This window comes from Ursus arctos, unplaced genomic scaffold, assembly GCF_023065955.2.
Source record: "Ursus arctos isolate Adak ecotype North America unplaced genomic scaffold, UrsArc2.0 scaffold_9, whole genome shotgun sequence".
Classification (NCBI taxonomy): domain Eukaryota; kingdom Metazoa; phylum Chordata; class Mammalia; order Carnivora; family Ursidae; genus Ursus; species Ursus arctos.
In genome coordinates, this window is record NW_026623111.1 from 24273159 (window position 1) to 24301048 (window position 27890).

At 38.0% G+C, this 27890-nt stretch overlaps 1 protein-coding gene across 9 annotated transcripts in view; it reads left to right on the forward strand.

The window, feature by feature from the left end:
• The window catches only part of PCDH7 (protocadherin 7), a 408598-nt gene that overhangs the window by 129710 nt on the left and 250998 nt on the right, over nucleotides 1–27890 (forward strand). Inside the window, exon 2 of one of the 9 annotated variants that reach the window (XM_057309849.1) lies at nucleotides 4737–9154. The exons of the other annotated variants lie outside the window; for them this stretch is intronic. Coding sequence (XP_057165832.1) covers nucleotides 4737–4817 — 81 coding nt within the window. The 3' untranslated portion in view covers nucleotides 4818–9154. Of the gene's footprint in view, nucleotides 1–4736; nucleotides 9155–27890 lie in introns of those variants that run through there. 9 annotated transcript variants of the gene reach the window in all.

A 27890-nucleotide genomic window follows, 5' to 3' on the forward strand; every position in this document is an offset into this window, starting at 1 on the left:
ATCCCTTTTACTGGAGGTTATCCTTAATCACCAGTCAAATGAGCCTCTCCTGAAATCTGGCTTCTCTGCATGCTGCTGCTCCCACCTTCCTGTATTGGCATCAGATAGGGTCATATATCAGTGCAAGTTAATTTCTGGAAATCTGTTAAATAGGATGATCTTTTGCTCTGTGGCATGCAGGTTATGTTGGTAAACTTAGTAATACATGAGAGTTAACACAGAGATAGTCCAATCCGGCTCTTTTTCTTGTTACAGAGCTAGGGGACAGGTAATTTATTATCCACTTATTCTCCCTGAATAGGTCAGAACCATGAAATTTGAGAATCCTTCATTTGAGGCCATCAAGTCATCGGGGAGATTAAATCTACATTCTCTTTTAATCTACCGGACTGCCATTGCCATCAGTAAAACGTCGGCTCTGTCGGCATTGTTAATGTAAGGGGCTCTGTCTGGGTGATCATCAGCTGAACGCGGTGACAAGTAATTTTATTGAAGGACCAAGTGAGAACTTAACCCTCTTGATTTTTTTGCTTGAACCCATTTTTAGACATTTTTAGAAAATACAGTGAGTTCTTTCTTAGTTTAAAAAAAAATGTTTCTCACTCTCTCACCTAAATTTAGTGCATCTGAGAGGTTATGCCAAGAAATGTTAACAGATTACAAAAAGAAAAAAAAAAAAGAAGAAAGTAATTTTGCAAGATTGAAAGTGCTCTATTTTTCTATTTTGTGCTAAGTCACCATTTTTATAGTAATCCTTTGGAGTATTTACATTTTGTTTCTTAACAGAGTAGAGTTCTTCCCCCACCATGGATGCAGACGAGTTGTATTAATCCTGGATATTGCTCGAAGCAACTTTTCATAATGGAATGTATTCTCTTTCCTTTTTAGGCTGAGAATTTATGTAAAGAAGAAATACAGATTAAACTTGGAGCTTCTTAAATAATTCAAGATTACAAGATGTTACTAAAGCTTAGAAGTCAGATATTAAAACCAGAATCCATATTCTGCAGTTGTCATATACCAATATAAGGTTGATAACACATTTTAGTATTTAAAAAATATAAAATAGCAATTTGACACATATGTGTATATGTATTCTGCTAATGCCTAAGAAAGAATAACTGAAATGAATTTTAGGTCATTTTACAGGTACTCACTATATTCTTATTTATATGTTTTAAACCAGTGTAAACCAGGACTATAATTTGTTCATATAATAAGATTAAACAGAGGTTTATATATATGGGGCTTACTGAAAATATGAGCTTAATGACTCTCAAAACCCAGATTTTTACCTCTAGGAAGAAAGATAATTAGATTTAAATTCTAAACACAAAATCCTGCAATATTTGACCGTGAAACTGTGTATCTAACTCTTTACTTACAATAATATTGGAAGCTTTTTTTTTTTAATTTTCAAATGACTCGACTTTGTCAGGTTTTTCAATTACCAAAGAACAGCGGTGGTGGTGGTGGTGAGTCAACGGGAAGGTTGAAACTGAGAGGTAATGAAATACTTTCTGAAATTAGAAAACAAGTTTAATGGTGATGTTTGAATGAAACCTTTTCAAACCCACTGTCAAAACACAACTTCTTTTTCCCTTTTGTTTGAATCTCATGGCAACCTTGTTACCTTTTACAGTGACTTTCCTTCTGGGGTGTGTTTTCTTAATGCCTTCATTTAATAGGCATATTTTAGAAATCTAATTTCGCTGTCTGCTTCAGTTCAGCGATGCTGTAGAAACCTAACCATTTTAGACTGTCTGGATGCTGTTTTCATCAAGTCATTAACGTTATTATCGAGGGCGACACAGGGAAGTTATCTCCCCTCACTAAGAGCGTCTTATTTGTTAAAGACCTCAACCTCTTAACCTTTATAAAGGATGTGGTTTCACCAAGTTAACTTTTTATGTGGAGCTAACTGTTTTCCACTATAATTTCAGTTTATTTCTGTCTGCCATGCTTCCTGCAACACTCAGAAGGCTTTTTTCGTGTCAGTAAAGCCCGGCTGGGTTATGAATAGGTGTTCTTGGGATCTCAGTTTCCTTAGCGCATCAGAATGGAGCCCAGGCTCCTCATTTCAGAGATAAGGGAACTGAAAGCCCCGGTGTCCTGCTCGGGAGCACCAACAAATCAAGGTCTAGTATGAATATGCTGACACTTCATGTAGCGTTTCATGTCTCCCAAGCCCTGCCCCTTTGCACCGGTCTTAGCTTTGTTAGAACTATAGTTTGAGACCCTGAAAACCAGGTAATTTATATTAGCCCTTTTGTTCTTGGACTTTTGGCTCCTTTGTTTATGTGGAATCACAGCCCGGATCTCAGCCTTCTGTTCTATGCCATGGTTCGTTTGGGCTGAAGTCTAACAGGAACACTTGCAGCTCATAAATGTAGCATTATTGCTATTGTGAAAATGATACGTACATGGGCATGGGTTTAAAATGTTACAAACTCAAATGAAGAAAATTCTAAAAATAGAAATTTACACCAGTCACGCCAACCCATGGTTAGTGTTTTGGCCAACATACCTCAGTCATATCTCTAAGCAAAGATTTACTTATTCACGTACATATCAAATTTGCCTGCATTGGTTCGTATCATAATACAGCACCCATAATGTCTGAGGTAGCCATGTCCTTTAACAGGGCTCATGTTGTCAGTACTTGAAATTTTGACCATTCTGATCTACATCAGTCTTTTTTTTCTTTTCCTTTTTTTTTTAATTTGACCTCAACAGAAACCTTTAAATCACCTTTTCATGTCTTTTGCTCCTATTTGTATCAGCACAGCCCTGTCGTTCTTTTAGTCCTTTTGACCTGTAAAATCTCTGATTTATTAGGCTATTTACTTTCTCTATGTGATATTTTCTAAATATTTTTCTCAGTTAAAAAAAAAAGCATTCCAACTAGTTATGTCTTTTTTCTTTTTTGTCTTCCGTTTTTGTTGTTTTGTTGCTCTCTGTAAAGTTTTCCTTTGCAGTGAAGATAAACTTAGTATTCTAAACCATACAGGTGATTGATTACCGGACTTGTATCCAAAGGTAAGCCTATAGACGAGCAGGTTAATAGTAAATAATACCATAAATTATTTTTTAAAATATCTGCATGAGTAAGTAATATTGTTAATATCTCTGTAGGAAAGAGAGGGTCTCTTATTAAGCAAGAGTGGCAAATGCCCAAGTATATGTAACCAGGCTAATTAGCTGTTTACTGATTTCCTACCACTGGGTTAGTATCCCTTGGGCATTTAGTTCTTTATTTTGTTATTGTGCTGGTACTCCACATGAGGCTTTTTTTTTTTTTTTTTTTAAGTGTGTCCTGTGTGAGAGTAGTTTCTGAGCTGAATATGTTAAATTCCTGTCTTGAATTCTTTCAATTTATTATATGCAATTTTATCATTGAATAGTGGAAATAGCATCATTTGCCTAGAGGAATTCTGCACTGTCTGAAGGATGGTTGCCACAGATGTCTTTGGCCAAGAGTGTGAATGCTTTTGTATCTTTCATGCTGAACCCTACATCTTATAGCCTAGATGCTTCTACCAATAATTTTTCTTTTTATCCTTTTTGCTTTCATTCTTTACTATTGTTACTCTTGTAGTGAAGTTATTATTTTGTTTTTAATATGGTGCATTCCTTTTTTTTTTAGGACTTTCTATTTGCCTATCCAAAGCTTGGTTGTTTTCATCCTGGCTTCTTCCAACACCAATGATGTAAAGTTGAATGCTAGGTAACAAAAACACGAAGGGTTGATGTCTAATAGTGATTCAGCATTTAAAGATTTTATCAGCCTTTTGGTTACAATTAGTAGATCACAATGACATCAGATGAAGCCAGTAAATCTGTTTTAGTACTTGTAGACTGCCCTCTCAGCGTGCGATATTTAAAAACCGTCTACGAAATGAAGAGGGCTCTGATTCTTTAGAAGGCAAAATCATTCCTGGTTAGGAAAACAAAGAGTTTAGATCATTGAAAGGAAGCTAAAACCAGCAGGATTTTGTTTCTACCTGATACAGGAAAGTGTAAAGACTGAATAAAGCTCAGTGAGAAGAGAAAGAAGTCTCCATGAGTTGGAACTTTGAATGCTAGTTCAGAAGAAAAACCAACAAAAAGTAAGCTTTTTATGAAGCTGTGACTGAAGCTGGGCATCTTTTATGTTTTCTTGGATGGTAAATATTAAAATTGGTGAATGAAATGAGAACTAACATTTGTTGGCGCGTCTAACGTGCATCACATTCTTTTCAAGCCCAAACACGAAGAAGGCATTGGATTCTCAGAGCTCTAGAAGGTGGCTCTCACTAATTCCATTTTGCGGATGGGGAAATCCGAGGCTAAATCTGAGGTCAAAGAGGTCAAATACTTTGCAATGTGTTTAGTTAACAGGGGAGCGCCAGACCTCTCTGGTTTCAAAAGCGTGACCTTTCTGTCTCCAGTGAAGGTCTTAGAAAGAACAAAATTTCCCAGGGGAACAAATGGGTTTGGTGAATTTTCTGATTGTTAAGGCACATACTACTGAAGAGGAAAAAAAAAAATCTCTTTAGGGTACTCGGAGGAAGCAGAGCGGAGGGGATACTGATAGGTGTCAATGGATGATTACTCAGTGTTTTCTTGTTTGTTTCCTTGTTTTAGTGTCACCTGTATTTCAACTTGGAAAGTTGCAGGTTAAATTCCCCAAATATGGTTTGTCTATTCATCATCATTTTTTTTTTTAAAGATTTTATTTATTATTTATTTGACAGGACAGAGACAGCCAGCAAGAGAGGGAACACAAGCAGGGGGAGTGGGAGAGGAAGAAGCAGGCTCATAGTGGAGGAGCCTGATGTGGGGCTCGATCCCAGAACGCCGGGATCACGCCCTGAGCCGAAGGCAGACGCTTAACCGCTGCGCCACCCAGGCGCCCCCATTCATCATCATTTTCAGACTGTGTATCGTTCCTTACATATTTTGGGAGATCTATGTGAACAAGTACCAACTGCTATGATGTTCTGCTTATCTGCCCAGAATCTTCTCTTCCCAAGTGATCGCCTTCTTGCTCAATCTATCCCAGGCCCTAGACGAGCATCATCTGCTCTTTCTTTTTTAATATTCAAATTTTGAGGTGATAAAATCTGTATTAGAAATTTTATATGAAAATAAATATGAATGTATTAGCTTTTTAAAAACTCTTTCAAAATTTAACATGTGACTCACAGTGTAGTATGCAGGCAAATTGCAGTTTTGATTATTGGGTTCTAGGCTCATGTAGGAAAGCAAACATTTTATACTTGTTTGAATCTCTAGCACCCAGTATGCTGCCATCTGCTTTTGAATTGAATTGTTTTGATGCTATTTAAATAGAACACTTTTCTGAATCAGAATCATTAACATAAAACCTCTTGTGATCTACATATTATGCAGTATATTAAATACACTGGGTTTGGATAGAACTTTGGAGTTTGTGGCTAAAAGATCTTCCTCCTGATGATTAAGACAAGGTGACTGGAGAGTGGCAAGAGAGAGAGACACAAAGAGATTCATGGGTTGTCTACTGAATCAGTTGTATTACACGACAGCCTCACCTTATACACTCAAAGTGCTGTTCTTTGAATGTGAGGATGATGCCTCTAATGATTCACCATCAGCATTACACGATCTTGAGTTGTTTTTCCGGTAGAGGTAATTACTTTTCTCTGATTCATCCCCACTCTCTTGGTTCTGATTCCCTAGAGACATACTGCAAGCAGTATAACATCCCTGGCCAGGTGATGGTTAGATTCTCTTAACAGTGCATCTGAGCAATTAATGCATGTATGTTTTTTGTCTACACATTATGTTATAATAACCACTTTGGCAAAATGGCAAAATATATATGTGTGTGTGTGTGATGTTGAAAAAGCAACAAAGTGTCAAAGAAAAAGACCCCCCAAATCCCTATTTTCTGCTGTGTAGCTCTTATATCACTATCAGTTGAGGGATTTAAATTAGATGATTTTTGACTATTCTCAAATTCTAAAAAAAGTATGCTTCATAAAGTCAATGTACTTAATTGATTAATTTTCACTCATTAATTTCTCAATAGTACTATATTATTTAATATTTTCAGAAACTTTTGTTTTCGTTTCTGTTCTTGTTTAGAAAATAATGCTACTATTACCTTTGGATATATGTACATGTCAAAATAACGTTTCCTGAATTATTTATGGTTGGTGTATTTTAAACGGTAGAAAATAATCATATTTTAGTCAGCCAGAGGTAATGTTGAAGTAACAAGAAAGTGGAGTGTTTTGTTTGGTTTTTACTTGACATCTTTTTTTTTCAAAGTTAAACTTCTGATTCACTTTGGCTTTTATTAGTTTAAATGATAAGCTATGTATAATTCAAAGCATGGAAATATATAATCTTGTTCAGGGCACATGAAGGAGTGTGGTCTTCTGTCTCCTATCCGCTAGTAGGGCTGAAGAAGTTCATGGAAATGATAGATTGCCTTTAACTCCTCCCTTTGTGAACAAAGAAACTGAGCTCAGGATCAACGTACTGCTAGATGGCTTCCTGAGTCCTCTGAATTCTAATCTTTAGTTTTTCAGCTTATCCAGGATACATTTCTTTAAACTGGAAAATAGTTAATAATGAGGCGTTCGTGATGATTAGTGTACAAACGCTGTGGAAATGCCTAGCAGTGATGCAAGCCAAAAATGGCTCTGTGCTCTCCAAGAATTTCAGAGAGAAATGCCAACAGTGTGAAATTCTCTGTAGCTTAACATATTTCCCTTATAGGATCCAGAATTCTCAGCATCGTGTTATTCTCCCCACTGAAAGCTTCCTTGCCTTTAACAACCTATCCCTATAAAACCATGCCGATGGTCCCCTTATCATATGGGCCGAGGGTTGCGTCCTGATGGCTTGGCCATTTGTGAAATGTGGAAATTTGTCTCTGAGATAGTCCTTTTGTGCAAGTATGTGTATATTGAGATATCACAGAACTATATTTTGGAATTGAGAGCGTATTTTGTCCTGTGTTTTCACCAAGATAACAACTTACTGCCAATTGCAAATATCCTTTTGGGTTTGCCGCTTCTGCTGAATCTTTAGTTACTGCAGGTTTTAAATAAAAACACTGCAAAAAATCTTGCCTTTTGCTCTCTTTCCTCAGTAGTTTCTCTCAGCCGAACAGCAGAAGGGTCGTAAGTGAGGTGAGGTGGAGCGCCACTGGATCTAGTCTGTCTGTCTTTCTTTTTTTTTTGTTTTTTTTTTTAAAGATTTTATTTATTTATTTATTTGACACAGAGAGAGACAGCCAGCGAGAGAGGGAACACAAGCAGGGGGAGTGGGAGAGGAAGAAGCAGGCTCCCAGCAGAGGAGCCTGATGTGGGGCTCGATCCCATAACGCAGGGATCACGCCCTGAGCCGAAGGCAGACGCTTAACCGCTGCGCCACCCAGGCGCCCCTGATGTAGTCTTTCTTATTGGAAATGAAAACACTTGTTCTCCTGACCCCCCATGCCTGCAGCGCTCCGTTTGTAAAGGGTTAAAATAGTGCCGTGAGGGTGATTTAGTGATTTAGCTCTGAGCCACATGATGGTGGAAACATATTCTGATCATAAGAATTCACTGCCCAGAGTGAGTTAAGGGAATGAAGAAAAAAAGAATGATTTTCTGATTATATACAAAAGACAAATACTAAGGTCAAAGAAATTCTTTCATATTTATTAAAACCAATTCAGGGAGTTTTTTTTTTTTTTTTTTTGGCTTGAATGCTTTAATATTATCAATACATATCTCCCATTTGCAGTTTCAGAGCTTTTTTTCTGGTTTATATGTGTTGTGGGATCAGAATGCCACCAAGGGAAATTGGACTTTTGCCTGGTGGCTATGGAATAACTTCCCCTTGCTCCAAAATATTATGGAATGAAGAAGATATTGTATTGGTTTCCTGCCCAGAAAATGATGCCTCATTCTCTCATTATGCAGTTAGCTATTCTCTATTTGGTAACCCCAGATTGTCATATGTGGCTCTAAGGCAATGGTTCTCAACCGGGGGTTATTGTACTCCTAAGGGAACATTTGGCAATCTTTGGAGAGTTTTTGATTGTCAGAACCAGGAGTGGTTCAGTGGGCATTGAGCAAGTGGGATATTGCTGAACTTCCTACAACGCACAAGCCAGACTCCTACAACAAAGAATTATCCAGCCCAAGATGTCAGTGCGGTAGAGGCTGAAAACCCTGATCTCATGTTTATTGTATTGTGACCATTTGTTCATATGTGTCTCACTTCAAATGGCTTGCAAGAGTTTTCCTGGGCAAGGAATAGTCTTCTGCCTCTGGAAGTATCCTCCACATTTTAGGTGTTCCGTGACTATTGAATGTTGAATGACTCTCACACCTAAGTCTGACTCCTTGTGATGTACTTACACCTTTTCCCCATATACTCACTGGTGAGGTTTGTAGTACTTCCCTTTTGACATTTGCACACAAAAAATTGCACAGACTTTAAGTGTACCTGTCATTAAGTCATCAGAAAATGAGCACATCCATTTAACTACTTCATAGACCAACATATAAATGAGGCCAGCCTCCCACAAACAATGTTTCCCAAACACCACTGGTAATTGCCATCTTGATTTCCAGCACTCGTGTTCCTGTTTTAAAATTGTTTTCTGGTTTAAAATCACAGCATGTCTCTGAGATTCATCCAAGTTGTGTATAGCTCAGCTGTACGTTGTCCATTTTCACTGCCTCAAACTTTAAATATAAGCGACATGATCATACTGGAAGATGAACAAAACAGTCCTTTTTCCTACTTCAGCATAAGTATAACAACTTTATAAGGAATCCATTGCTACTTGTGAATTTAAAAAAAACCTCTAATGTCAGTGACTTAGGCAGAAACTTAACTGCAAAAGAGGCTTGTGTTTTATTTTATCCTTCACAGGCTCCTGTTGTTTTAAGCCTTCCTGATTCTGCTGTGATAACGTTGGCTTAGCCACTGTGACTTGATTTCACAACAGCTAATGCTAAATAAGGGGCACTTATTACCTGATTTACGTCAATCATTCTTCCCCTCCCCCATACCTATCTGCACTATGCTCGGTTTACCTTCTGACCTTCTGTTTTGAACCTTCCAAACACATATGTAGACTATTGCTTTTTTTTCTTATTTTCCTTATTCAGATCATCTTTACTTCATCTCATCATGGTCATTAATTATTTTTTCCAGTTGAACACTGTGCTTCTTTGGCCATACATTAATAACATGTGGTATCTATGTACGCACGGGGAGAGGAATTGTATTAATATGTAGTGTGTCATTTCGTAATGACTGCCTAAAACATTATTGTCTTATAATACAATAAGATTATAGCATTTTAAGGTTTTATAAAAACTTATGAATAAATTAGTGCAATACTCTAATTTTATTGGGGAAGCCCAGGGGAAAATGAAAAGTGGCTTGCCAAGAGGGAAGTGGCTACTTAGTCATGGGACTGGGACCCGGACTCTGGGATTTGGACTCATCATCACCGGCTCCTTCCAAAACCATGATAAATAGTTGGAAGAGATAGAAATGGCGTAAAGGAATTGTTAAATTTCTTAGAGTATGTAGAGGACCATAATCTCTAGTAGCCAGAAAAAAACCCATAATTGTAGAAGGAAATATGCCTTTTTTCACAGAAACATATAAACAGACATTCTTAATTGCTTTGCACAACGGTGGGTACAGAACATCGTCAGGTTTAAATAACACACACACACACACACACACACACACACACACACACAATTAAGTTAGTGATACCAGAAGAAGAAAATCTAAAAGAGAAACAGAACTGATTTTTTTTTCCTGTTTGAGCACGTGTGTGTGCGAGTACCTGTATGTAGGTGGGTTGGTAGTGGTGATGGTAAAGTAACCTGCGGTGACATACTGAGGGGTTGTTTTTTGCTTTTTGTTTGTTTGTTTTTCGTGAGTGATGTTTGCACAGATCTATTTAAACCAATTCATTCCCCATTGTGATGGAGTCTTTGATGAGAACCATTAAAATCTAATCAAATAGAAAAGTGGGAAGAAGCACAAAAAAGCATTTTAAAATTTCCCAGAATGTGAGGACTAGCGTTTTTCCCTTGACTAGCAGTGCCACTAAACAATATAGTATTTGCCACGGCTTATCGTCTAGAACGCAGATAGAAAGTCCGTTTAGTTTCCAGTGCCAGCTTCCTTCACTTTGGAATTGTTACTGGGAGCACTACTTTGAAAAGATTTCTGAGGCCAGCTGCAAATTTATTAAGAGGGAGTGGCAGCAGTCACGCTGAGGGTGTGCCATCTTGCTGGAGACTAAAAGGCCAGTGTTTCAGTGTTGCTCTGACCGTGTCTACATGAATTTCTCAGAGGTATCTCAAACTGAGCAGATCCAAAAAGGAACCCCTGTTTTTTTTTCCCCCCAGGCTGCTTCACCAGCATATTTTTCATGTCCATACATGTGTGAGATCACTGCCCATTTCATTGTTCATACCAGTAACTAGGAGTCATTTCTGCCAGCTCCATTCTCATCCCACTTTTAAGTAATCACCAGCTCCTATAGAGTCTCTCTCTCCAAATGATTCTGAGTCCTTCCCTTTCTCTACATTTTTCCCTCATCGACCCTGGTAGGATCCTGCAGTACCCCCCATCTGTCCTGCTAGGACCTTCCTACATTTACAGGCTCTTTCCCAAGTCAATTCATAAACCCAAACTGAGCCCAGATGATCTTCAAATGCAAATCTGGTGCTATCTGTGTCCTGTATAAAGTCCTCAGAAGTGCGCCACTGCCCAGAGGATAAAAGTGAAAATCTGTAATATGGCCTGTAAAGCCCTATTTAGTCTGATCTCCAGCTATTTCCCTATCATTGCCTTAGGCTTCTTCTTCAGAGGATCGCTTTGCATCATCCCCATTGGCTGGTCAGGTTTTGAGCAACACCAACTTTCTTCCGTCCTCGGATCATTCATGCATGCTATTCTCTCTCTCTTCCACATTCATTTCATGTAGTTTGAAATCTCTTCCTTCTCTTCCACATCTCAGTTTAAATGTCAGGGAAACTTTTCCTAACACCTCAACTGAGGTAAGTTTTCCTAAGTACATACAGAGAATATTTTCTTGTAGTCTTTATTCTACTTTACACAATTGCAATTAAAGTCTAAGCGGATCAATTATTTATTTAAGATTTGTATTAGTCTCCTATTGGTGCTGTAAAAAAAATGTTACTACAGATGTCATGGCTTAAAACAACATAGATTTATTATTTCACTGCTCTGTAGGTCAGAAATCCTAAAGGTGCCTTACAGGGCAGAAATCAAGATGTGGGCAGGACCGTGTTTCTTTCTGGAGGCTCTAGGGGAGAACCCAGTTTTGTCCTTCCAGCTTCTAGAGGCTGCCTGTATTCTGTGTTGTGGCCCCCTTCCATCTTCAGCACCAGCAATGGCCAATCAAGTCTTTCTCCTGATTCCATCTCTCTGGTTCAGATACTTCTGCCACTCTCTACCTCATTTAAAGACCCTTAAGATTAGGTTGGACCCACCCAGATCATCTGGGATCACCAGCCTATATTAAGGTCAGCTGATTAGAAACCTCAATTCCAACTTCAACTCAATTCCCCCTTGACATGTACATAACAGAATCAAAAGTATCAGGGATAAGGGGCATCTTTGGGGGACTATTCTGCCTACCATAAGGTCTGCCTGAGTAGTAAATTATAACCTTCCTAAGGGGAGGAAGCATAACTGTCTTGCCCAGACTAGATGCCCAACACCTAGCACATTGCCCAGCACAGTGTAACACGTCAAAGATTACTGTTGGATGAAAGAATGAATTAATAAAGTACACTTATTATCAGTTATCATTGGTCCTAGAGGCAGGTAGCCAGCCTCAGGGTGGGAAATAAGCTGCATACTAATTAAGCTGGTACGGAAAGATACAGCTGAATTGTTTGAAACTTTCTGTCCAAGTCATCTCATATTCTGTGGGAATTAAAAAACAAACTCTGCCGTTTATTTTGGAATGCTCGTTGGTTCTCTTCAACCCTCACCAGAATGAATTTCATAATTATATATTCTGTACAGAAATATCAACATAAATGTGCTTTCCTGAAGCGTGCAGCTGCTATCACTGAGGCTGACTGTAACTCAGACATATGCTGGGTGGCAGCAGATAAGTTTGGAATTAGTTGTGATAGGTAATCCACAAAATAGCTAGACCGCATGCCAGTAATCAAGGATTCACTGTAATTACTTTAATCTGTAATCGGCTCAACACAGTGCACAAAAGACTGGCAGAGGAATTCTGCAACCAGAGAGGAAGTTGGTTAATTATTCCAAGACCATTTCTTTGTTCCCGTATTGATTTTGAATTATATGACCTTTTCATTCATTTATTTATATATTTATTCATTCAGTGGAATGTGTTAATTACATTAGGAGCATATTAATTACACTAGAAACAAAACCCAATAAAACATGTCCCCTCACCTCACAGTACTTCCAGGCTCATCATGAGAGACAGACACATAAATAAATCCATAAGTGCAATCTTAATTCCCTTTCTTCCTTCCTTGAAAAAAGAGGAAGTCATAGGCTCAAAGTTAATAAACAGTTACGCTGAAGAAATCCTTTAATTCTGTATTAGAAAGACAAATCATTGGAAAACACACACACACAGACACAGACACACACACACACACACACACACACAGACATCACATTACATGGTTGCCAAGGTACCAGCTTAGTTTACTAGAGAAAATAGTGAGATTTAATTTTTTTTTAATCCTTGAATCTGTGGGCTATATACTGTACACTAAACTTAAACAGATGACAGGCTATTTGTTGCACGATACAATCAGTCCATACAAATTAGATGCTTTTGTATTCTTCTCTTCAAACAGCCGTCTTACACAGTTAATGGAAAAGATCGCTTTTTCCAAGTTCAGCTGAGGAAACTCCTGATGCTCTGCATTCCAGGGCACCTAGATACTGTGGCTGGGTCCAAAACATCTCAACCCGAGCAAGTGCAGCGGTTCTTACGGGCTGGATTGGGGTGGAATCTCACAAGATGCTCTTTCATAGGGATAACAGGAAATTTTTAAAAAGGTGATGTTCAAATGCAGAATGAGGGAGATTTGAAGGCAACATGTATGAAAAAAATCTTCAGAACTTCATGTGATTATAAGTTGAACGTAAGTTAGCCCTGAATGTAGCTTTCACAACAAAATGAGCTTATGTGATTTTAGACTGCTTGATTAAGATGATAGCGCATGAGAAATAGGAGCTGATCGATGGTCCCATACCAGTCACATGCCACTAGTTGTATTGTTATTGGAAGAGGTCATAAAGAGGACGTGACCACTGCTTGACCCGCAAGCTAGATCCAGGAAATGAGGCTTGTCACCCCCTCTCCTCTTCTTGGAATGCATGATCTGCTCACTGTTTCCATAGTAGAAGCTATTTTCAAGGAGGTAGTTTTGAGAGAGCCATGTGTGGTTGAGACTCTCAGGACAATACACGGGACTGAACCCAGGTAAGGCCTCTGTATAAACTTTTAAGATTCTGGTGTGCAGGGCAGAGAGGTCCAAGTGTCTTGCATCTGCCCAAGGCAAGCCTCGTATGTAAGTTCCCTTGCCTATTAAACCCACCACCTACCAATCTGGAGTGATCTGCCTCTTTCTTCCATCTCTTCCTGCCCATTGTGTATGGGGGCCAGTTTCAACTTTTACCTGGAAAACTCCCGAGGTTTCAGATTAACAACTGTGTTTATTTTTAGGCATCTCGGGTGACAAGTTACATAATGCACTCAAAAACTGGAATTACTTTTAAGAGGTAGGAGATAAGGTGATGAAAGAGCCATACAAAGAGAGGTTGAAGATATTACTGTTTGACTTGGAGAACATACAATTTGGGATATTTATAAGGCATCTTTGTTTGAATTTCAAATATTTAGATTTGTCATGTTCAGGAGGAATTAATTTGTAGTAGGTTAGTAATGGAGAGTTATAAGAAGGGTACCTTCTGGTCAGTGTTAGAGCATTTATTTATTTATTATTTATTTTTTAAAAATATTTTATTTATTATTTATTTGACAAAGATAGAGACAGCCAGCGAGAGAGGGAACATAAGCAGGGGGAGTGGGAGAGGAAGAAGCAAACTCATAGCAGAGGAGCCTGATGTGGGGCTCGATCCCACAACACCGGGATCACGCCCTGAGCCAAAGGCAGAGGCTTAACCGCTGTGCCACCCAGGCGCCCCAGTGTTAGAGCATTTAAATGTGATGAATGCAAAAATTAAATGGGAATCCTGGCAAAAAATGAGTGCCCATCCCTTAGGGATTTTCAACAGTAGTTGGACTATCATTTGAGGTTCAGTGAATCTCACAGAGAGGACTTGAGCATCTGAGCAATAGTTGCTTTAGTGATATTAAACACCAGCTTGTAATCTTGTGGAGCTCTAAGATAGCTTGCGAAATTTAGGCCATGAGGTGGCTCAGTTGGTTGGGTGTCTGACTCCTGATTTTGGTTTGGGTCATGGTCTCGGGGTCATGGGACTGAGCCCCATGTATGGCTCGTCATTCAGAGGGGAGTCTGCTTGAGATTCTCACTCTCCTTCTGTGGCTCTCCTTGCTTGTGCACTCTCTCTTAAATAAACAAATCTTTAAAAAAATTTAGGCAATGAAACAATAGTTGAAGGCCAATGGTAATTTATAAGTATTCTTAATGATTTACAACGGCAACATAGTTTGAGAAAAATTACCTTAGAAAACCTCATAGAAAAAGAGAGATGTATATACCTTCTATCTTTCCAACAGAGCCAGTATTTTCTGTGGTGATGAGGAATTGACTCTTGAGTTAGGTACCAGCTGAAGCAGTTGGCATTCATGTAGAATACAGTGCATGAAAACTATGTGTTACTTGACCCTTGAATCATACTTGGCATGGAGAGAGTCTCACGTGCTAGGGGGGAAGGTTAGAACCAAGGAGACTGAGGGAAGGGCAGATTCATTCCTATCATCTCACTCACGTTTGGTGATATATATTCACACAATGGAAAATTGGACAAAGTCTTGTACACAGTCCAGTCTTTTTATTTTTTTTTAATCTCTTATAGCTAAATTCCCATTTGTTAAGTGAACGTGATATGCCTCCCCTCTTGGCTTTTTAAAGTTCTCTTATTAGCCAGTAATCTTGAGCTATTTCTGCACAGTATCACAGGTCTCCTTCCAGTTCCTTCCATGTCCCTCATTGCTTTACTCACTACAGTGAATGATGCTGCTATTTCCATGCTAAAGGACTATATCAGGAAGCTTAACTTTATTTGTATGTTGGTAATGAGGGGTTGTTTGAGATATTTAATTTCACTTATTACATAACAGGTTTACTTACTACCTAATAAATCTAAATAATTTCATTAAATTCTCTAAACTTGCCCGAGAAAGAAGGATAATTATTACTAACATTGTAACTTTAAGGTAATAGATGCTTAGCCAGTTTGTGTAGCTAAGACTGAGACAGAAAAACTGAGATTTGTTTGATCCCCAAGTCCATGTGCTTTCCATTATGCACTGCTGCCTTCCTCATTTGACTTAGGCATTTTTAATAGAGGCAGCTTTAGGCTGATTGGGATAACGTTAGAGCAAATTTGCTGCAGTTTCTAACATTTCTGTTCAATTTTTCAGGTTGCATTTTTGTGAAATGAAGTGAAGGGATATTTTGCTTACACAGCTTTGCGAAGCAATAATTTGCTTTCTAGCCATGACCATAAAAGGAAAATGCTTTCCACAAATAGTATCTTGAGCAAAAGAAGTATTGTTCCTTTTGAGGTGTTTTTACTCCTTTCTCTGAAGTCCTTACATGGTAAACTGGAATAAGACAATAGTTTCCAGCGAAAAAGGGCTTGAGAAAGGACAGATAAAGCCCTCCAACGGCCAATAAAGACGTTTCCTTATGTGGCCTTCAGTTGATAGGCCAAAAACTTGCTGTTGTAACCCCTTCCCCCACCAGAACTTAGCGCTAGAGGAAAAGAGGAATAAGGAGGAAATACAGCCCTGCCCTTAAGTGTGATTTAAAACTAGGATCCACGGGGTAGAAATGGGAAATTTCTTTTCAACACCTTCCCTTGCTGCTGTTTAGATGGAGTCGGAGATTCTGTTTGCCTAGGCTGATGAGATCAAATTGATATGTCAGCTCAAGCTGTCTGTGCAGGTCCTAGATCAGAGCTCTGTAGCTTTCCAGAAACACAAACCATCGATTGAGAATTATTGCCGGTTTGAACTTTCAGTTCTGATTTGATTCGTTTATGCCGTGCAGAATTAGCCTCTTTGTGTTAAGGTAGAAAAAGGTGGGGCTGCAGGTGAGGGGCCAATTTAATTTTTCCCAACGTGCCCCCCTCCAGGAGATTGTTTTATTTTTAAAGAATATACTCCCAAGCAGGGAGAAAACATAGGTTTGTGATATGCTTTGTGATTATCTAGAACATTGGTCATCCAATCTGGGGCACCTAACAATAAAACAGTTGTTTTAGCAAGAGCAAGGGGATAGCCTCTGTTGATATGGTACATGACAGATCCGATAACTTTTGCATTCATACTTTCCATGTTTTTCTCCTGGATTTCATCACCTAAGCTCCTTGGGGGAAGGAGAGGCACGTTTTATACATCCGTGTATCCATCTGAGAGACTGGCACAGTGCCTTTCACTTGGTAGGAGCCCACAGAAGGTTTGGTGATTCAGTGGTATTGCCGCTTTCCTCGTGGGAAAGGAGAAGACAGCAAGCATGGGGTGATGCGGAGTATGCCTGTTTTTCCCTGTCACCCATATGGATCACCTGAGGCGAAAATAACAGACATTTTTCAGTCTGGTTGGAGGGCTATTGAAAAAAGCTGTCTGAATTTTATCCGGGATGGAGCTCTCATTTTGAGGAAGTAACATATAGTCCCAGATTAGGACACAGTTTAAAAATTGCACAGTATTTTTAATATATGTTAAAACTTAGGGCTGTCAGTCATGCTGGTGTTTCTATAAGAGGATGTCACAAAACCTTTCTCGAAAAGAGGCTCAAATTTGAAGCCACATTAGTTATTATTAATAGTTATTATCCATCATTACATGTCTTGTAAAATCCATCATTTTCACTACTTTTCAGTAGTACTGTCAGAAATGTATTCTGACAGAAATAAAAATTCATGCACTACTAACTAAGACTTCAGTTAATGATACCAACTGTTATGAATATTCACTTTTTTAAAGCTACCATTTCTGGCGAATTTCTATATGCCAGGCATGGTGCTAAGTGTTTTACATACATCACCTCGTTTAATCTCTATTATAATGCTATTTTAAAGATGAAGAAATGGTGATTTAGGTTCATTTGCATGTTAGGATCATACAAAATGGTACAGCTCGCAAAACCCCAATTTTAAACATTGCACTGTTGACTTAAGTTCCTTGCTGAATTTTCTGCCTTTTTCCTGAGCACATAGGAGCAGGTATCGTATATTTTCTGATTTAGCTACTTAGACAAGTTACCTTCAGTGCCTTCCATTTTACGATGCCTATTCAAATACCTCTGTTCGTGTAATGGCAATTTCTTCTGGTTAATTATTTTCCCTATCCTTTCGTGCCCCGTGTGCATTTAAACCATAAAACTGAATGATAAACCCTCTGATGGAAAGAAGAAAAAAATCTATGCTTATGTAAGTGAGACTGATGAAAGCCAGGATCTGATATTGAAAATTCTTGATCCCTAGCACAGGCCCGCTGTTTTAGAATCAAGAAAACAAAAGCAATTTGTTCTTTTACTCAAGAGCACATCCAATGTAAAGCTGTCAAACCCAGAAGTGTCGCAATGCATCTGCATAGCCATATGTTGACAGATGTTTTTGTCTGGAACTCTATGTAGAGTGTGACTTCCACGCGAAGGCTTTTTTTCTTTACTTTTTCAGGTTTTATCTGCAAAAATAGTTCACCCATATGAAAAAGAATTAGTAAAATGAAAAAGACTGAATTAAAAATATATGAAATCAGAAGAAAGCCAAGGATGTTAACCAACTTTTTTTTTTCTTTCCTCCAGCTAGTCATGGAGAACAACATGATAATCTTGGATTCCTTCTGTCAGATAGCACGGAAATATTATAAGATAGAGTGCCAGTTCCGGGGTGCTAGTGTAACCACTGATTCTGCAGCAGCATGCCTCCCCAGGAGCAGAAATCTGCCGTCTCTTGAGGACTTACTATAAAAATGAAATTTGTCATCAAGGGGAAGGCAAATATTATCAAAAATCAGTGGATAGATTCTAATTTAGCAGATGCAAATTCAGAAAATAATCAAGTTGACTTACTTTAAAAAATAGAAGAAAACTTTGGCTATCTCATTTGGCAACGTTTGCATTTGGCATCTCATCTTCCTTTGTGCAAGGCAGGTAAATGTTCCTTCTAATCTTAAACAGCTTCTGTGGAGTTGCAGGCTTAAAGACCCATCTTTGACAGACAAGGCTCTCTAAGTGTGTTATTCCGTCTAGGAAGTACAAAAATAGCACCCATTCATTTCCCTGTTGCACCCATGGAAAGATCACATTTTGGTGGCATCACTTGGAAGTCATTGTTTGCAGAAGGGAGAGCTGTCGGTGACTCATTTCTCCTCACCTCTTGTCTAGCACTGGTTTCAGGCTGTCTTGGCTGTGCATAACATTGATGTTTGGGCCACGTTTCTTTTCTAGTTGTCCACTACTAAGTCTTATCACTCGATTTTGTACTTCGTGGTATCAGTAAACATCTCCGATGGCCAAAATTCTGAGAGTTCTCATTTTTTGTTCATCACAGAGCGTTAGTTTGGATGTTCTCCTGTTATATATTTTATTTGGCTTCACTACGGGGTTTGTATGGATGGCAAAGGTTGCTTGAATTTGGGTTACTGTGCTTGTGAACTTACATTGCCAATGTTCTTCCTCATGTGGTTTTAAAAATATTTATAGGGCGATCATAATATAATAGCTATGGGGAGTTCAAGTTCTAAAGATAGTGAGAAACTTGATTTTGTGTATTTTTTTGAAAGATTTATTTATTTGAGAGAGAAGGAGATAGAGAGAGAACAAGCACAAACGGGAGGGGCAGAGGGAGAAGGAGAGAGAATCTCAAGCAGACTCCCTGCTGAGCACGGAGCCTGATGCAGGGCTTGATCTCACAACCCTGAGATCACAACCTGAGCCAAAACCAAGAGTTGGATGCTTAACCAACTGTACCACCCAAGCGACCCTTGATTTTGTGTTTAATAGTTAATGTAGTTGATGTAATATTAGCTAGTATAAAATAGAAACATTTCAGGAGCTTAAACTAAAAGACATTTACTTTTCTCTCACATAGAGACCGGTTGGCAGAGAACAGGGTTTTGTTCCAGGCATATTTCCAGGGCCCAGGCTCCTTCCATCTTGAGACTCCACCGCCCCTAGGCTGGTGAGCCATCTGCTAGATCTTCTGCATCCAGTCTGAAGAAAGCAGACTGCTTTCTTCCTTGCTTTGGCCATATTGTTCCCACTAATACTCTGTTGATAGGTACCCATTAATGGCCCTGACTAAAGTCACTGGGGTAAGCAAATATAGTCTCTGGCTGGACAATCATCTCCTTCTTGTACGTCTACTAAACAATACAAATTATTGATGGGTAGCTGACAACCCTCTGATACACTGTTCAAAACAAGTAATGTAGTGCCATCCTATGTCTCTGCATTTCCTGAAGGGCATTTCTATTAGTTTCTTAGGGCTACCATAATGACTCACCACAAAATAGTTACTCAAAGCAGCAGAAATGTAGTTTTATACAGTTCTGGAGGCTAAAATTCTAAAATCAAAGTGTCTGCAGGATCATAATCCCTCTGAGACTCTGGATGGGATCTTTCCTTGCCTCTTCCTAGCTTCTGGTGCTGTCAATCCTTGGAGTTCCTCGGCTTGTAACCACATTAGTCCAATCTTTCCCTCCATCATTACATGGTATATGTCTCTGTCTTTACACGGTGTTTTCTTCCTATAAGGACACTAGTCATGTTGAATTTGGTACTTCATCTTAATGGTCTTGTCTTAACTTGATTACATTTGCACAGACCCTATTTTCCAAATAATGTCACATTCATAGGTATGGGAGTTTAGGACTTCAGTATATCTTTTGGGGGGACATAATTCAACCCTGAATGGGCATAGTTGGCTCTTTGGTTTCCTCTTCTAAAAATTTGTTTAGCAATTTTTGCCTATGAATACTACATACAAAATATGGTAACTATAATCATAACAAGGTTCTTTTAATTTATGCCAGGATCTAAACCAGTGGCATCCTAGACCAGGGGTCAGCAAACATTTTTGTAAAGGTCTAAACAGCAAATAATTTTGGCTTTATGGGCCATATAGTCTCTGTCACAATTACTCCACTCTGCCATTATAGCATGAAAGCAACCGACTGCTAACAAAGTGAGCATGACTTATATCAGCTCCAATAAAACTTTATTGACAAAAAATGGTGGTAGACTGGATTTGGCATGTGGGCAGTAGTTTTCAGACCCCTGTGCCAGACTCTGGTCTGTTATAATCTGGCTGGGAACATTGTGAAATGAACTCCAGCTTTGAATTCAGACACACATACATTCACGTTCCAGCCATCGCTGAATAGCTGTAACCTTGAAAGGCTTAACCTTGGTAAGTGCCAAGCCCTCATCAATAAAAAGAGGACAATTCACATAAGTCATCTATACATTGCCTAGCTCATTGGAGGCATTCACATGTAGCTGTCTATATAGATCTTCCTCTGCCAAAGGTAGCATAACGAAATGAATACAAGCAACAACAGTGAAGCCATAATGACCCTTTCTAGTGTTTGATCTCGAGCAGGGTCTTTTATATCACTGTGCCTCATTTTTCTCCTTATTAAAATCGAGATAATGATAGAGCCTACCTTTTTGCTTGCTTATGAGAATTCAGTGAGTTAATGCATGTCAAGCAATTAGAGAAGTGCCTGGCACTTAATAAGCACTCAATACATTTTACCTACTCATACTGGCCACCATTGTTACAATTAGCTTCCACTGTCGCTCAGCAATAGGATGCATTATTGAATTTTATTTTTGTTGCATTTTGGTTAAAGAGTGAACTCAGTGAATACATGATGATTACCTGGGCCTAAGTAATTTCTTTTTTGATTTATCAGTTATATGAGGATGAAAGAATAGTTTCTCTTTCATTCTCTATCTCACTTCTGTACAATGAGGGAGGATAAAAACATTAGACTGTTAAGACAACCACTTTGGGTTCCAACTACACTAAACCTGAAGTGTCCCACTCGTGTTACAATAAGGGCTTAAAGGAAAATGGAATTCAATGAATTGACATTAGCTTTAAGTAAAATTTTTAAAATAATATTTATCTACTGTATCTGAGGATTTTGGTGCCATTTTAAAATCCTTTCAATGAAAACAAATGTATAAAATTGGATAAAATTTTGCTAATGTATACTTGAGAAGTTTTCATGAATATATGGCAGAGATAAACCTCTTGTCTAGTATCTTTTCCTTGGTTACATTGACCTCGTGATCTTTAGAAACTTGCCTCCTTCTGCTGGCAACGAATAAGAATAGAGATTTATCAGAAGAATTAGAGTATAATCTAGAATTACTCTTAGAGTAGTAAAATCAGAAAATTGCTGATGAAAAATGTAAACTTTCAGTGTTAGTAACTTAAAAATATAAATGTAATATAGAAATATGTATTTCTTTTTAAATTTAATTTAATTTAAATTTTATTATTGAAGCATAGTTGACATATGATGTTATATTAATTTCAGGTGTACAGCAAGTGATTTGACAATTTTGTAGATTACACAGTGCTCATCAAGGCAAGTGTAGTTACCACCCATCACCATATAACATTAGTCCAATATTATCGACTATATTCTCTATGTTGTACTTTTCAATCCTGTGACTTACTTATTTTATAAACTAGAATTGTGTACCTCTTAATTCTCTTCAGTTATTTTACCCATCCCCCCAAGCCCTTTCCTTCTAATAACCATCAGTTTGTTCTCTGTATTTATGAGTCTGTTTCTGTTTTTGTTTGTTCATTTGTTTTGTTTTTTAGATTCCACAGATAAGTGAAATCACATGGTATTTGTCTTTCTCTGTCTAACATAATACATATATTATAGCATACATATATGTACATATATAATATTTTATATTTATTATATATATTTATTCCTCATTTTCTTTATCCATTCACCTATCGATGGACACTTATGTTGTTCCCATATCTTGATTATTATAAGTAATGCTGCAGTAAATGTATATACATTTATATCTCTTTGAATTAGTGTTTTTGTTTTCTTCGGGTAAATAATCAGTAGTGGAATTACTGGATCACATGGTATTTCTATTTTTAATTTTTTGAACTACCTCCATACTGTTTTCTAAATGTATTTCTAAATAATGAGAGCTACCTGCAGAGATCTAATTATGATGATCATTTAGCTAGTTTCTCACTTTCCTTAAAGCGAGAGGAAGTGTTGGACGTATTCCCTATTGTTCAATTGGTAGTTTTGCAGTCTATTCATAGGGTCATGAGGTTCAGTTTAAAATCGAGTATTTCTGTTTTTATTTGTTGAATATGACCTGTAATATGACCCATGTTCATAATATCGATGCAGCCTGGCACTGATTGGATAAATTCAAATCCATAGAAATAGTCTTGTGTTCTTGTTACTTATTTATATTTGGAGATTTTTTTTTATTTTAAGGAATAAAAATGTGAATCATCTCAGTACTTGAAGCTCTCTATAAATTAATGGCTCAGAAAGTTCCTAGTTGCTTCAGTTGTACTATGTAAATTTTAAAATACTGAACTTAGAAAAAAAGCTATCTATTGTTTACATTATTTGGCAATTTTGTGGTTCTTTAGTTATCTTCTTATATTGATTTTTTAGTCAGTTCCCCTTTTTCTATCACAGTAGAGACCATTTCTTGGCTACTCTGGCCTCATTGGAGTATTTAGCATTTGCTCTTCAGTTATGGTCATTGGAGCTTTGCAGTAATTAATTTATATTATTTATTTGTTTGTTTGTTTGTTGACTGTGTCTCCTGAATATCTATGATTGCTCGTGTTTGCTCTCAGACTTCGTATATCATACACGTCCCCCCCATCCTCATCCATCTTTTTTTTCCTAGTCTGCATTCAATTGTTTTTTTTCAGTTTGTTGAAATCTCAGCCCCTCCGAGACCATGTATTTTAGAGTTAGAGAATGCATTAATTGGCTACAGCGGCTATAACAAGGTATCACAGACTGGGCCTTCTAAATTTTTTCTAATATTTTATTTTTAAGTGATCTCTACATCCAATGCGGGGCTCGGGCCCACAGTGCTGAGATCAAGAATGGCACACTTCACCAACTGGGCCCGCCTGGTGCCCCCAGACCGATTGTTTTAAACAGAGGAAACTTATTCTCTCACAGTTCTGAGGCTGGACATGTGAAATGAAGGGCTTGTTCCTTCTGAAAGCTGTGGGGGAAGGGGCTGTTCCAAGGTTCTCTCCTTGACTTGTGTGATCACCTTCCTGCTCATGGTGTGTTCTCCCTGTATACGTTACCCTTCTGTGTTCAAATGTCCCTTTTTTTTAAGACTTTATTGGGAGAGAGAGAAAGAGAGAGAGCATGAGGGGCAGAGGGAGAAGGAGAAGCAAACTCCCTGTTGAGCAGGGAGCCCTACAGGGGCTTGATCTGAAAGCAGACAGACACTTAACTGACTGAGCCACCCAGGTCCCCTTATATTTCCTTTTTTTTAAAAAAAAATAAGAACACCAGTCAGACAAATGGGAAGAAATCAGAGAGGGAGACAAACCATGAGAGACTCTTGACTCTGGGAAACAAACTGAGGGTTGTGGAAAGAGAGGCGAGTGGGGGTGGGGTGGGGTAACTGGGTGATGGGCATTAAGGAGGACAAGTGATGGGATGAGCCCTGGGTGTTATATACAACCAGTGAATCATTGAATATTATATCAAAAACTAATGATGTACTATATGTTGGCTAATTGAATTTAAATTAAACAATAAAATAAAATAAAAAATAAAATAAACTATTCAAACTCAAAAGAAAAAAAAAAAAGAACACCAGTCATACTGAATTACAGGCCACTCTCATGAGCTCACTTCAACTTGATTATCCCTGTAAAGACCCTATCTCCAAGTAAGGTCATATTCTGAGGTGCTGGGGGTTAGGACTTCAACATATGAATTTAGGGGAGACACAATTCAATCCATAACAGAGACTCGAAATCTACCTCTTCAATGTTAGAGATGAGATTAGCAAAACTAACTGACCAGCTAAGCTTACGTGTCCTGTTTGTGGCAGAATCAGAATAAGAATCTTTGATATTTTTTTTACACTTTCCAGAGAATTCTGTTACCTTTCTTGCAGATAAATGCATCAGTCTATTCTACCTAAAATTAACTGAGAGCTTCTCATCACCAGACTCACTCAGGTTACTTTGAATTATGCAAATTCAAGGGTCATTTGAATCTATACCTGCTTTGTTGATTCTTAGCTTAAGGTTCTTACTTGAAAAATTCGTTAATCCAATTTTCTGTGTATCTTCTACACATAGTTAGCATTTATTCATTCAGCAGAGATTTATGAAGAAGCCAGTAGTCCTGGTGCTGGTTAGACATTAGGCTAATTTCAACAAGGCCTGTGAATGTCCTTTTCCGTCATATGTTCTCTTCTGTAAGTAGGGTGAAAATTAGATTCACTGGTTTTAAGTAGTGTGCTGCTGAACAGTTATGTAAGGAGTTTGTGAGGTTGTATTGTCCTCCCAAGAGCCTTTGTGACTTCCAACCAAGAACGCCTGTAACATTCCGAAGTACTGACGGTGTTTCTGTGATGTCTGTGAAGCATGCCCGTCATATGAAATTCAAATCAACTTCCCTCCACCGCATCCTTGGCCATTCACGTGTTTATCAGCCAGAGAAGGTAACAGATTGCAATATGCACTAACATCAACTTATAATATTAACATCCTTATCTTTTATCATCTAGGGAATAATAGGAAGGTATCCAGAATGGAAATTATTTATAGGCAAAGTTACAGTAAACATATGCCAAGTATGAGGTATATTAAATGTACGTTTATTTGGGACTTAATGGATATAGGATGTGAGAAGTCAAAACAACTGTTCTTATTACCTTTTTTATATTTAAGATCCAAAAATGTGTTAAAGACTATGTAGCTGATAGTAGTGTAGATGTACCCATTATTCTTAACGCTTCCAGAAGGATAATTTCTTCTAATACTATTCACTTGCATTATAATATTGCATGTGAATTTTAAGGTACATTTATCAAGAGCTTTAGCTTAAAATAGACCCCAGAGAACAGGTATTTACTTGCAAAATGTAAGGTAGAGATGTAAGTCATTTACCTGTGAGGTATATTTCATAATATATTCTGCACCACCCCGGACAGATGCAAATGTCCTCTTGTTTTCAATTTCTTTCCTTCATAAAGTCTCCTACGTAATGATTGAGGGGTGTTTGAAAGGTCTAAGAGATGTTCAGTGAGGACACACACTACAGCATGTAGTTTTGGGAGGGTGACAGGAATAAAAAGCAAAAAGGAAAAAAAAAAAAGCAAAGCAAAGCTTGACAGGCTAGTGCTGAGCAGAAGAGGTTGGACCGATATGTGGAGAGCAAATGCCTGTTAGCGAGGACAAGAACTCTCTATCTTGTGTCAAAATCAGAAAATAATTAGGGAAGAAATGTGAAAAGTGTCAGGAAGTGGTAAGAGTCTTATAAAAAGGAAATTACTCTGGCACCTCATTGTGTATTGATTAGTGAGAAATGAGTGGTAAGAAGAGGAAGTTGTAGGTATCAAAGAAAAATATGCCTGAGGCAACAATGCTTGTGCTTAATAAAAATAAAATAAAATAAAATAAAATAAAATAAAATAAGGCTTGACCTGAAAGAAACTAGGCAGCAAGCCAATGATGAAGACAGATCAGCCGTCCCTCTGCCTTTTCGGGGCCTGCCCTCTGTCCACTATTGTATGTCCACCTCACACGGAATGTAAATCTCAGACACCAGCCCTCAAGAATATTGCTTTAAATTCTATCCTAATACCTTTCTCATAATCTTTTTTTTTTTTTTTAAGATTTCTCTCTTCTTATTTTTATACTGGTTGCTACATGGAATTTGGTGGAAAATTCAGTACGTACAGCTTTAGGCAAAATTCTTCTCTTCCTAGACAATTTACATTGGGATTGATAGATGGAGATGGAAATGCGTCACTGATGATTCTTGCCTGGATGTGGAAATTTGGTTGGTTAGATAAGTAAAAGTTTTGGAGACAATTCTCTATCTTAAAATGGGAATTCTAAATCTCTATGGTGCTTTAATTTATTTCGCTGATAGCAAAAACAATCTAACAAGAAAAAAAAAGGGGGGGATCACTGGAGCCCGGAAGTATGCTTGTATTCGAAGGAAAAAAAGTGTGAGGGAGAGCAACAAATATTATATGAATGCAATAAGATATAGGCCCATTTGATGTGACACAGGCCCAAATAATGTCAGCTTAAACCAAAGTAGAATGTTATTTCTCTCTCACATAAAAACACAATATACTGCCACAATTGCTTGGTTCTATGAGGTTAGACAACGGGCTCCTGTTTCATGCTTCACCGCCCGTAGTGGGTTGCTGTAGTTCTCATGGCTCTCCATGACGTCTGTACTTCAGCCAGTGGTAAGACAGTAAATGCAAGGGGGGGGTTACCTCTGGTCCTTGAGAAGAACAATCCAAATATCATGTATCACTTCTGCTTATGTGCCGTTGCCCATAAACTAATCAAATGATTTTACCTACCGGCAAGGGAGGTTGGGAAATGAGGTTTTTCTGACCTTTCACTGGGTTCCTGTGTTGAAGAAGAGGCTAGAATGGATATTGAAGGACAGTCAGTGACCCTGGCCCAAATCACACTTTTAGATAGTGTGGTAGGGGAATCTGGGCCCCCAAGTGACTAGCTGAGCCAGAGCTAAGCTACCAGCTTGGATCATTTACCTCTAGAATTTGATATAAAACAAATAGATATTTTTCTATTTTAAGTTACTATTTTTTTGTTTGGTTTTGGTTTTGGTTTTGCTTTCAGTGGCCTAGTCACCAGGGTCCTAACTAACAATAGCTAGATGGGGAAAAATACCGAGAGATTATTTTCCAGGATTAACATAACTGAATGTCCATGAAGAAGAAAATCTTTATATAAAGTAATTTTAAAGTTTAAAACTATAATCATATAAGTCATACTAGTGAATTTTTGCAAAATTTCATCCCCAATCCCTGGATTCTTACCATTTATATGACAATATCCTTGAAAGTTTATAAATTGGTCCTGAAGGTTCAGGTCTATCTATATTGAGCTTAATTGTGATATCATGGAGATATGGTTCTTGCATTTAATTCTCATTTGGATTATGCTTCCTGGCAGGGACCCTGACCACTGAACAATAAAGCAATTATTGCCATGATGATATGCAATATTGAGCAGATTATGTCATGGTTAATTTTACATATTCATAACCCTGCCACCTGCAGCTACTGACATTATACTGAAGCTGGTTTTCAACATGATAAGTAGAAAATGGAAATTCTGAAAACAGTAGCATCTTTTTTCTCTTGATTTTCTCCTTAAAATCAAAATTCCTCTGCTTACTGCTATTTATTAACTTTTTTTTTTTTTTTGGATTATAGACCTCCTTGAGAGTTTAAAAAATGCTAGGATCCTTTTCCTAGGCCTGAAGACTTTGGGGTGGGGGTGGGGTGGGCAGGGGATGACCAGACACACAGTTCTGAAATATTTTGCATACAACGTCAGTGGTTAACATATTTCCTAAATCCCAA